General features: G+C 30.7%; 1 protein-coding gene across 5 annotated transcripts; it reads right to left on the reverse strand.

The window, feature by feature from the left end:
* Positions 1 to 563: 563 nt before the first annotated feature.
* LOC131841777 (phospholipid scramblase 1) lies at positions 564 to 11652 on the reverse strand. Of its 5 annotated transcripts, none has more exons than XM_059190284.1 (7): positions 11469 to 11652; positions 10698 to 10730; positions 8315 to 8683; positions 4631 to 4896; positions 4075 to 4299; positions 3492 to 3653; positions 564 to 3174 (listed from the first exon to the last, which is right to left on the reverse strand). In XM_059190284.1, the coding sequence occupies exons 3-7, from the start codon at positions 8667 to 8669 to the stop codon at positions 3115 to 3117; spliced, it is 1068 nt and encodes a 355-aa protein (XP_059046267.1). In that variant the 5' UTR covers positions 8670 to 8683; positions 10698 to 10730; positions 11469 to 11652; the 3' UTR covers positions 564 to 3114. The 5 variants fall into 5 exon arrangements, with proteins under 5 accessions (XP_059046267.1, XP_059046120.1, XP_059046193.1 ...); XM_059190137.1 differs by having other exon boundaries at positions 10647 to 10730; XM_059190210.1 differs by lacking the exon at positions 11469 to 11652 and adding an exon at positions 11326 to 11383 and having other exon boundaries at positions 10647 to 10730.
* Positions 11653 to 13474: the final 1822 nt, after the last annotated feature.

The following is a 13474-nucleotide window of genomic DNA, read 5'->3' on the forward strand; positions in this document are numbered from 1 at the left end:
GTGACAAAAAATTTAAATACGCACAGATTTGCAATTAATAATTCACTTTGAGAGAGTTTAGAGTTCCCTTTGTAGAATGGGGTAACAAGGTACACTAATAATAATACATAAGAAAATATTGAAACACAATTTTTAACGTCAAGGCTCTGACTAGACTTAACTTATGAGTATACGAGTATACGAGACATACATTAAATATAACATACAATGACTTTTATAACAATTAATCCACAAACACTACAACCTAATTTAAGAGAAACCGCCAAAAGCACCAACACGAAAACCATGTCAAAAGCAAAATCATTAAATAATGTAAAAAGTGTTGACAAGAATAAGTTTAAAGTTGTCACAAACGAAGGTGCAACTAATGCTCCATCTCTACCTTTGTTTTGATTTGAGGGACAAATATTCATTTGTCCCTCAAATCAGCCAAACAGCTATACAAAATATTGAAGATAGCAAAGTTTTATGTATGTATATGTACGTATGTATATGTATGTACATTGCCCTTCCTGGGATTCTTAAAAGACCGTTTTTACGAATCGCAACGACTTTCTTCTAACTTTGTATATTTGGTCTATGAAATATAGTAGTCCGTTAATGTTACGCACTCAGAACGAGGGGAATACTACATTCAGCGGTTAATACAAAGCAAATACTATTGTAATTCATATAAACGAACTTCATTAGTCTCTCTTGATCATCAAGATAAGTTGTTTACTACATAATATTCACAGATATCCGAAATACATTTAAATTAAAATACAATCGCAAAAAAAATTAATAATTTCTTTCAATTACACTTCAATACTACCGTCACAACTCATTTTAATGCAATTAGGTTAAGAAATATCCAAAAATGTTAACCTTCATAAAGACTTTAAGCTAAATCAGACTCAAGTATGGAGTACCTTCTGAGAAATTCCAGTTCAGGGATAATTATATTGGTACAGTCGGCTACATTGAACTTGCACAATCTATAATGCTGAATAAAATGTAGATGCGATATTAATTCTATATTATGCACAAAATCAAAATATTCATATTATTACTTATTTTTAAAAAATTACAATAATAATACAGCAAAACTAGTTATATAAAAGTAATACGAATTTTATTACTACATACCTAACTACGTAATCTATGACTTTTTAAAGTGAATTTTAGTTTTTTGTTAATTAATTACAGTCACCTAATATATTTACGAAGTCGACTGTACCAGGCACGTATTAAACCTTGAGTGAAGTGTCTGCTTAATTTATATATAACACCTACAATAATTACATTTATAATAGCATTTTATAATACTATTATTACAATAGGATTCTGTATAGAAGTTCCAAAGACGGTTTTTTTATTCTTAGTATAATATATAGGAATAATAATATAAATTGTTGCTATAGCTGCTACAGCTTGTTGAAAATTTTACAACTTCTTGCATTTGAGTAGACAAGTATACATTATAAAAAAAATATATTTGTAGGTATACCTTGTGAATACGTCGACCTTACATTAATATAGTAAATTGATAGCACATTTAAAAATTGCAACTATTTAAATGCATACAGTATATGAACTGTGAGAAAAAAATAACAACTTCTAGACTACTAGAAATCAGAGGAAGCTTTATATGCAGTGTTATAACAAAGACAACCTAATGAAATAAAAACATTTAAATTCAATGAGACCACAACAATAAATTTGTTGATGAGATTCTTTAAAAATATTGTTTGAAGATATTTTATAGGGCCTAGAAGAAAATACAATATATTGCTTGTTATGATAGCATTGAATATTCTAAACAGTAAAGTGAGTTTGTATACTTCTCAGCGATTGATACGCTTTAAATCAATTAAAACGTCCAAGTAAGCTGGACGAAGTAATATGTTAAAATTTGTACCATATATTACAAAAAATGTAGTAAGTAATTTTGAGTTTAAATGTTTATTTTTCTATGTTTTATGTAGGCCGGAGCACGTAAATCTCAGTTTAATGCCAGTTAAAAACCCTTTCTAGAATTAAACTGAATAAAATGAAGTTTTCACGTATTTATGGACCGATTAAGCGTTTAAATATTCAGATCTAGGCCATTATCTAAGAATACATACATAATAGTATGAATAATTATAATTTATACATTCTATAATAATCTCAATTTCTATAATAATACAGTTTTTATAATAACACCCATATCTGCGTATTTTATACTATATAAACCATGAAAATACCAATTTTAAACTTAATTTTCAACTTCAACAATATTATTATTCCCTTAAGACTAAAATAAGCACACTTAGTTTGCTAACTTATAACTAATGTACATATAAAATTATCAAAAGTTATAAATGTTACATTTGTTTATATTGTGCAATAAAAAATAATATTGATTTGTAAATAAAGGAAATCTTGAACCAGAAAATTATGAGATTATACAATACAAAATATATTCATATATTGTCTTTATTACTAACCTCCAATATCCAGACAGATAATCCAAATTTATATTTCACCTCATTAGATGGCGTTATTCTATGGCGAATAAGATACTTCTTAGTTGTGAAAAATACTAAAATAAACTGTGATTCTTAATAACAGAGACATTGTGTATCTGTAATCTAATGTGGTGTTATTGTATTCACTTGCGTCGCCATAGCCTCTCATATTTATACACAGATTACTGTAGCAGCATTCCCTTCTACTACACTATGATGAATTAGATCAAAATACAGATTTCAAGAAAAAAGAAGTTACGGCTATAGAATAAGGAACTTTTAAACCGATAGCAATTACAGCTGTATATAGAAAAATATATTATTTCAAGTAAGTCTAAAATGTATATGTACTATATTATATTATACACATAACTATGAAGTTAATAAAAATAATGAGAATATTTTCTATTGTAAGAAACAAATGAACTTTAGTTCACTTCAGAGAGAAAAATAATTTACTCTAAGAAAAATTAAATAAAAATAGTTTTCTACTCTTATAATTGCGAATAAAAATATTTTAGAAAATGAAATAATACAAAAAATGCCATCAACCGTGTGTTACAATAACAGATCTGGATGTAGGAATATTATTTGGACGATCTATATATTCTGAGCACTTCATTTACAGCATTCCAGGACCATCAGATTCTTGATTACCAGATTTTTCAAAGAACATGAAATCCTGAAACAAATTTAATTATGTATTATGTTTTGGTATATATTAAAATTTTGCTGTTACACTGCTGCTCGCGCGATTATGAGTCTCAGAAATGACGTGAAATCAAAGTTGTGTATGCACCAGCCATTCTTTATAAACGGTGCATGTATTATCTATTTATGTGGATTATTATGTAGATGTCTAGTTTATGGCATAAATAAGTGGTTTTATCCCGGATACATTATCCTATTGTTGTTACAACAGTAGTAACATGTTACCATTACCATACCGTTGCGGTGATAGCACAGGAACAGTAGTGGGCATAAAACTTAATTACTCACTATTAAAAAGCAAGCTCCAAGTAAGACAGCCTTTATTTTTACGTCCAAGTCCATTGGAAAGGAAATGCCGAAATAATCCGAATCTGTGAAAGCCTCTCTGGCAAGTCCCGACCATTTTTTTGTTATCTTTCCCACTTTGGTTTCGCCATCTTTTGAGTAAACCTGTAATTAGACAAAAAAACATGAATTATTTTATCTTTAATTATATTACATATGTATTACTATTTTATAAAGCTGAAGGCTGTTACTTCAATCTTAATTTACCGATCAGATTATGAAAAAAACAAACAAAAAAAAATTTATAAAGTGAATAGTTTCAGTTTACACATACTAAATAATGTTGAAATTCTTCTAGATAGAAGAACTTCATCTTTTACATACATTTCATTAATGTTATTAAAACAATACTTATTTATTATATAACTCCTTGGAACGCGGAATTAGTTCTTATCGTCATCATCATCTGCTTCTTCCTTATCCCATTTATTTGGGGTCGGCGTAGTTAGTTCTTATATATATAATATAGATTAAATATTAAAATAAAAAAATGCTTTTTCAATAGATGTAGCAACAATATACTTACATAAAATTTGACGTCACCGCAAAGAGAGAAGGTGCAAACGGGTCCTTTAATTCTAAGCACAACATCGCCAACTGCGTTTTTGATAACGTAACACGGTTTGCAGATGGACCACTCCTGTTCAATGGAGCCAATGACCGTGCCAGGCGGCGCTGTCACTTCCATACTTTGTAGCCAACACGGGCACCAGCACGAATCACAAGCTAATGGACGGTGAAGGTGTATCACCTGAAACCACGGAATAACTTCTATATAAATATTATAAATGAAAATGGTCGAAAGGTCAAAAATGTCATACCTGTACGAATCACTGTACGGTCGAATGGTTGTCATCTCTGCTGTTTACTATCAAATGTTGTTTATTAGTAGGAAGGCAGTCTACTATTATTACGCAATGCGTTGTTATACCACTGACATTTTTGTGTCCAATTGCGATTAATATTGCGCTTTGGCCACGCCCTTTAACGTTTAATTTATAGACGGCCACCAACTACATTTAAGCAGTATTAAGCACTTTAATGTGTAAATTAAGTGTGTTATATTTTTACATTAGTCTCACCTCATTTCGATAATTATCGTAAATTTTCATGTCGAAGGGTCGCATCGGTCCACAGCAATTTCTAGTACAACAATCGTTATCTTCAACCGCGTAGTACACCTTTTGCCCGACACTATTCATTACTGTGTACTTATTGTTCGTTTCGAATCCCACAAAAGCCTCTAAAAGCTCCACTTTCTGACGCACAAGTAGTTGATCAATCAAAGACAGATATTCCAAGCCTGGCGGACAGTTGCTGAGGCCTTGAGGAATAGCCATCCAACCACCTGGAAAACGATATCATTTAATATATTAAATGATCCATCTGTAGATGGACCAGGTGAGAAAATATATTATATTCTAAATGATGCTTTTTACATTTTACACACACACGTATTTCACATCTATACATATAAATAAAATTGGAGTGTCTGTTTGTAATATTAAAATAACCAATGTTTACTACATGCATATGAATATAAATACGGTACATAACACCAAAATAACATTTTTTACAATTTTTGTGTCTGTCTGTTGGTCTGTTCGTTCCGGCTAATTTCTGAAATGGTTGCACCGCTTTTGACGAGACTTTTTTGACAGGTAGCTGATGTAATAAGGAGTAACTTAGGCTACTTTTATTTTAGAAAAATTTAGTTAAAGTTAAATTCCAAGCGGGCGAAGTCGCGAGTACAGCTACTTTACAATACAAATACAAATGTAAAAAGGATAAAAATATAATATTACCTACTTCATTCATGCATAATATGTTTTGTATACTATTATACTTACTTAACTTAATATATACTTATATAATTATGTAAAAAAATAATATGAATTATATGTATGAACTCTTAATTTTAGATTAATATATAAAATAGTCCAAAACTACCTATGTATATTAATGACATGGATATTACTGTTAAAAACTATTAAGATAAAGAGCCAAGTGCAGTCTTGTCAGTTCGTTTGGGACCAAGATATAAAATATGTTAAATATATTCTAAAGGAATCACTATTTATTATTAAACTTTTTCAATCCAACTATATTTATCATTAATATTTAACTTCAACCTTTTTTCTTCGTCTGTTAAAAACTTTTCGTAACCACAGTTTTTTGATTTGAAGGTATTTTTATATAGTCTACGCAATGATCTTCTTATACTGGCCACACTTAAAGTTTCAAAATAAACTCTTCTCTTATTTAAATTAATATTTGTACACTTCTTAGACATAAAATTCTTAACATTATTCCACTTTACTGAATTGTGATAACTTGAGGTATGTTGAATTTCATATATTTCGTTATTTAGTATTTCATAGCTATTATCTGAAGATACTTTTTTTGATACAGCCCACATTATATTATGCAATTGTAAAGAACAATTTTTCCGCCTTATATTATGATCACCTTACAAAATACGACAGCAATGTACGACGTTTACCTATCTTAATATTATTCCAACAACAAAGTTATTACATTATCTATCAACACCCTTGGAGTAAATAAATAAAGTAAATAGGGTTAGCATTGCAAATAACAAATCCTACTATCATATTATTGTGCTATGTGTAATATAAACCATGGCTGTCAAAAGATCCTTAGAATCATTTAAATTATATACATAGAAATGCTTGCACCCTCCATGTATAAAACATGGAGATTTAATTAGTAGTAATAATTGTGCAGAGAGCCCTCCAACTCTGAGGCATTACGGGCAAAGCCCTCCATGAACTATATACCTACCTTACCTACTCTAAGATATCGCTGGCGACTCGGCGTTGTCATAGTTCGAAGTTTGGGCAATTCATTCTATTCTAAGGATCGATGGAGGTCATAAGGGATTAGAAGTATTTAGACGTTTTGGTACGAGGGCTACACTGAAAGTTTTTAGAACTGGCTACTTGATAGCAATATAATAAAAAAAATTGTTAAAATTTTGAAAATGGAACTCTTTACGAATAGTACTGAGTATATGATTTATTCGTATGTCATGTGTTTTACGGTTTGGCGGCAAATTGAAAATAGTCTGTGTAACGTTATCATGAACTTAACACGAGAAAATTTTCGTGTGATGATTTTTTATGACTTTCGATGTCATCTAAGTCAACAAGAAAGTTATGATAGACTATGGACTTCCACGATGAAGCCCCGTCTCGTGCCACTGTTTACAACTGGTTTAATGAGTTTAAACATGGTCGCACTAATCTCACCGATGATTTGCGTGAGGGACGGCCTTCTACGGCGACAACCGAAGAAAACATCCGTGTTGTGCGGCGTATGATAGAGACTGACAAAAGAATGACCTATTAGCAGATCGGGGCAAGCTTAAAGATTGGTATGAGTCAAGTGCACAAAATCGTCCATGAACATTTGGCGGTCAGGAAGCCTTGTGCCCGGTGGATACCTTATAATTTCACTGAGGCTCAAAAACACCGTCGGGTTGATTGGTGCCGTGAAATGCATGAAAGATTTAACGGAGGTGACTCAAATTCTGTGTTTAACATAGTTATGGGAGACGAAAGCTGGATTTACTGTTATGATCCCGAAACTAAAAGATAGTCAGCTCAGAGTGAAGGGAGGTATAGGAAAAAAGATGGTGGCCTCGTTCTTTGGAAGAACAGGTCATTGCGCGACAATTGTTTTAGAGGATCGAAAAACAGTTTGCAGAGTGGTACTATTGTTTCTGAAAAAAGCGTGAGAAACGATCGCAGATCCTCCTTCACCACGACAATGCTTCGTCGCACACCGCCAGGCAAATGATCGATTATTTGGCGACCTCAGACGTAGAACCACTGGGTCATTCGCCTTATAGCTTCGACCTCGTATCTTGCGATTTTTATTTATTCCGAAAAATGAAAGAAAAAGTTCGAGGAAAACGTTTTATGGACGCCGAGGATTCGGTGGCTACGTTTCAGAAGGCCGTCAAAGAGACCCCTAAGGACGAGTGGGCAAAGTGCTTTTCTCAGTGGTTCTATCGGATGCAGCGATGTATTGACGTGAATGGACGCTATTTTGAAAAGATAAAATAAAGGTAATAACTTGCTAATTTAATCAGTTTTTGATTTTCTAAGAACTTTCAGTTTGACCCTCGTAATTAAGTTGGGGGTTTACGCAGCATTATTTTAACATTATGTACATACTTCTAACGACCATTAAAAAAAGTTGTATTATTCCCTTTTTGAGGTCTGCTGCAATACGCACTAAGAATGACTTGAAATAGAATTATATTATATATTGAATTGTTTGGTAATTAGTGTAATAACAGGTTATTGTAGGTATAAGGAGAAATAGGAGAGATCTCTGTTCATTGGTCGATTAATATGTTGTACTTTTTTTAATATATTATTTTTAAGATATTTGTGAGAACCCTAATCATAAGTATCGCATTGTTTAATTGTCAACACCCTTATCTATGCAAGATGTCATTAACTCAACATCTCAAACATGAAAAGTACACAAAGATATCATCTGCAAATATACCAACCACACTTAATTGTTATTATTCAATTAATAATAGAAATTAAGAAACATTATTGCATGTAATGTAATAGGTATATTAAATTTTAGAAGGAACTAGAAAATGCTGTTGCTATATTGCCAGAATATAAATAGCTCTGGATATAACATACTAGGTAGTTTTCTCAACCCATAATAAACCACTTACAAATCTATAAAAACTACTACTGCAATAAATATAACTTTACCTGGAACCCCTTGAGGTGCTGGTTGCTGAACAATTGGGGCTGGGTAACCCGGTTGCGCCTGAGGATGAGGGTAACCAGGAGCAAACCCTGGTTGGAAACCTGGTTGAAACCCAGGTTGAAAACCAGGTTGAAAACCAGGCTGGAAACCCGGCTGCATACCAGGCAGTGGATGAGCTCCAGGTGGCAGCATGGGTCCAGGATGTGGCATTGGAACTGGAGGCCCTGATGGTGGCCCAGGATAGCCAACTTGAGGATTCAGTGGATAACTTTCCTCAGTTTTACCATGTTTTGGAGGTGAACCATAACCTTGACTTTGTGGAAAATTGGGAGAATATGGCATTTGTTTGTGCGACATGTCTCAATGGTTTCCTGAAAATTTATTATTGTAAATTAAATAACACAAATTATCATGAAGAACATTCATTCAGAATCACTATTTACTTCCAGTGAAAAATTTACTTCAAATATTAATATTTAATATTCTCTTTTGTAATAAATGTATAAGATCTCTCGTTAGAAATAAATGTGGTACTTATTCAATAATAATAATAACCCCAGGAGAATTCACACAGCGCCTACATGGCGCTGTGCGAATTCTCTAAAGTCTAATTTATTTAGTCTAGCAAAGCTAGTGTTATGAATACTAGACAGATAATATAAATACTTAAATATGTAATGTACATAGAAAACATCCAGACTAATAAATATAATCATACTTACGTATACAAATGTTTGTACTATGTAAGAAATGAAACCTGCAGCCATTGGAAGTAAGGCGGCATGCTAAACCACTAGACCACTGAGGTCATCAAAAGGTTTATTTTTATAATTAATTTTATTCTAGCATCCTTGTGCTTTCAGAACTAAAAATATAATTGCTTTATGTAAGACATTACTTCACTTGATTAACTTTCAACAGAGGCAAGGAAAAAATAAATTTTACTTTTTGTTTTCTTTAATCAGAAAATCTACTATAATATTTTTGCAAGAATTTATATAAAACTATAAATATAGGGTACTTGAATTAATAATGAGCGTTTTTTTTCGAAGTTTACAGATTTATTTTCAAATAATGGTTGCAAATTACATATATTGTTAATACTGCGATTATCAGTATTGTGCGACGCTTATCCTTATGAGTTGAGTCCGATAGCAATTCCCCATGATTCTTTCAATCCGCTTGATTGAGTAGCTCAGTAGCAGATGACACTGCCGGTTACACCAAATACAGAGCAGAGCATAAGCTTCATGCCATGAATATTTGGCTTTGCGAAGGATGTCAATGCTGGATGGCAGGCCGAGCAGAACCAATGACTTTTTGCGCTTGGGGTTGTCATAACAAATCCACTTTTCATCGTCAGTAATAATGCGATGCGTCAGTAAAAACACTTTATCTGATACGAAATTGGATATGAACGAGACAATATTTAGTACTGCTGTATATGTTTTAGCCAAATAGTACAAACTATTTAAGACAAACAGAGACTGTAGGTTTTAGAAGGACGATATTGAGAACTGGAATATTGAAACATACACTAGTGGCAGCTTTTTGATCGAAACACTCTTTATTAATTCATGTACCCTATACTTATAGGACTGTAATAGTTTTAGTTTTATAGTACTAATTAAAGACTTGTTTCCAGAACATTATGGAAAAATTATAAATATTAACAAGGATTAATTGCTTATGTACAATGTAATATTATTCACAATTAGTATTAATATTCATACTATATTGTGCTTATTATTCTAAACCATGTATACATTCCATAAATAATATTTTGATGTAGTAATAGTACTTGTGGTTTCTTCTCTTGTATGATCCATTTGATGAGCATGTGTGTACACATACATATAATGAAACATATTTTATCTTCTATAAGAATATTATTTAATTAATATTTGTATTTAAAATTATTGTTATTAAATATAATAAGATCTCTAATATTTCTAAAAAATATACAACCCATGTTCCTTATTGATAATGCTTTATACTATTTGTATTGTTTTTTTACAGTACATTCTTAGTGGTTAGAGTATAGACATCCTCAGTGGTCTTGCAGTTTAGTACTACTTATATTGCTTCCTATGTATATTACAGATGTATTTTAAAAGAACATCTTAGTATTTATATCACTTATCTAGTACCGATAAGACAATATCTGCTATGCTTGGGATTAGATGGAATTGTGTTAGTTGTTTAGTGATATTAATATGAACAAAAAAAAACAGATATTAATAACATCTTTTCTATTTATAATATCAGGTACTATTATATGATACTCAAATTCAAGTAAAGATCATACTCCTTCTTGAAAGGCTAGCAACTCACCTACAATTCCTCTAGTATTGTGCGTGCTTGAGAGCAACTGTAAACTCTTACCATAAGGTGTGTGTAGTCTTGTTTCCCCTAATCCTACAAAAAGGTAATAATTATCATAATATAATTTTTCTGTAAGTATATTTGTCACTTAACTCCTAAATGGCTGAACCAATATGGATTAATTTTAGTGATTTCCTGAAACCAAGGGATTTATAATTGCTATTCAAGACCATGTAGCAGAGTTCACATTTTTCTAAGGGACATTGTAATTTTCGGTGTCAAATATTAATAGATAATATTAATATTAATAAATAATAATATTCTATAAATCGACTGTACACTTCATAAAATTACTTAGGAATTAAATAATAAATACTATTTTAGTATTAATAGTAGTCGTAACTGCACCTACCGAGTGAAAAATAATATTTGCAGACTTAAAATCGATGCGGTTTCTAAGAAAACGGAGGACAACATTGTAAAATATATTACTAAGTAATATATAGTAGTGGTTAATTGTTAATGTTTAGGATATATCGTAAAGTTCGTTATATTCGTTGATAAATATCTGATTAGTACTAATAGCGGAAAAGATGTAAAAATAGACTTCTGGTTCTAATTGGAATCTAAAATTATACTCTACTAAAACAATATATTTATGTGTGTATATACATAATTAAGCACTCACCACTTATCTAAAATTAGAAAAATTATGTCATGCACTGAACTATTAACTATTACTAAATGTTACAGGATTAATGAGTATTATTCATTGAAATATTTAATCATTCTTTCGTTTCTATTTATTTTTGTTTTGTATGTGTCACTCACCTGTGCAAGTATGTAATCACTAAGGTGATGGATATTTTTAATGTGGTAACTATAGTCTATTTTTCATCACAGAGATGAATTTGACATTACCTATGTTGCCTATTGTTGCGATTCTTTAATATGTAGAATACAGAAATATATAAAATTCTATAGACACTATCGGAAATTAACTTGTATTACCATTGTTATTTATTTAAAACGCATTAACACAAAATTATAAAGTATGTTTTAAATTATTATTATTGTTGTAAAAAATCACCAATACTTTTTTAAATCTGTTGTAATGAGTTTTACATAATCACCCAGCAATATTTCTGAGTAAGCTTTAAAAAGTTTAAGAATCGTAAAAGCTACCAACATATGTAATGTATATATTTGTTTCTCAAAAAAAAAAACAAAATTTTATATTTTAGTGGCAGTTTTCTACCATGTTAATTTTATATGAAAAACTGGCAATTGCAAGAAAGGGACAGAATTAATGAACACTGTCTCAAAACTTCCATCCTAACAAATCCTGTTCTACAGAAAACGGAGGAATAGATTTTAAATTCATCGCGGTATACCTACTATCCAGACGGTAAAAAATTTATTTAATTAATATTAATTATATTAATTATTAGAATTAATAAATTAGAATATTAATTATTCTCTAAAGAGAATATAATTGTATAACTGTATAGCTACTGAGAACCGCAGCTTTTTATTGAATCAAAAATTAAGAAAGTATCTAATAATTTATAATAATAATAAACTAAATAACTCAAATTATTGAACGTAGGTGTATTAAGTACACCTCCGTATATCATTAATAATCATTATACACACTTTTTTTATATGATAAGTAGGAAATATAGTATTCTATCAGTTAGATTTTTACTTTTTTCGTTCCACTATTACTGACTCTTTTCTGTTCGATCTACAACAAAAAAGACGGTCTAAAGTCGTGCCGTGGCTTACAGACGCAGTATTTTTTTGGTTTTCTATGGACGTAGTACAGAAATTCGAAATGCGTGCTAAATGATTAATGAAATCAGAATAATAAGCATAAAACTTACAAATTTGGACCAAAATGTTGCCATATGTAAATTATTGTATATCTGATGGGAAATTTAACAAATTTAGAACTAGTGTTGGAAATGGAATAAAACACATAAATGGACATAGCGTGAGTAGAGCAGTTAAGTCTGAATAATAGTACATGTCTTTTTATTCTTAGATTACCTAGTGACACTATGTTATATATTTAAAGTCTATCTGTATAAAATAAAATAACAGTAATTACATATCAACTCGTGGGGCCTAGGCAATTAAAAAAAATGTCTATTGAAGAGAGGTAAAATAAATTTATATATATAAATGACACATGAATCAATTGTTGTATAATTTTTAAATAGCTAAATGAATGTTGAAAAATATCATTCTGCTCTTTTCAATTTCATAAAGACAAAAAAAAATTTAGTTTCTTTAAAATACGCTGTGAAATGCACTCGGTACTACTATCGCTAAATAATTGTACTGCTCAATGGTTTTCTACTGTTATCTACTATATACTATCCAATAAATATCCCCTTGGGGACTTTTAGGCAGTTGCCCACTCTGTTCATAGGTAATCCGGTAATGTATACAAAATAAATGCTTTAAGGTAGATAAGTTAAAAAAATGTGTTTTGTGCATGAATGCATAGGGAATACTTATAAATATGACTATTTTTTATTCATCCATCCATATTTGTGTGAAAGTAAAAGTGTGTATGTATTTTTGTTACTTTTTCACAACTTAATGGATCGTAATGAAATTTGACTGAAATATGAATTAAAATATTCTGTCAAGGTTTAAATAAAATAATGAATGCAAGCTAAGGCAGACGAAGTCGCGGATGTGTGTAAATAATAATATTTATATAAATTAAATAATACAAAAACAATAATACTTCGGATAGGACAATGTGAAAAAAATAGTATAATTTACTTCTATATTCTGGCAACACTCGTATCCGGTTGGTACAA

This window comes from Achroia grisella, unplaced genomic scaffold (assembly GCF_030625045.1).
Source record: "Achroia grisella isolate CSIRO2021 unplaced genomic scaffold, CSIRO_AGI_Agris_v1 utg1023, whole genome shotgun sequence".
Classification (NCBI taxonomy): Eukaryota; Metazoa; Arthropoda; class Insecta; order Lepidoptera; family Pyralidae; genus Achroia; species Achroia grisella.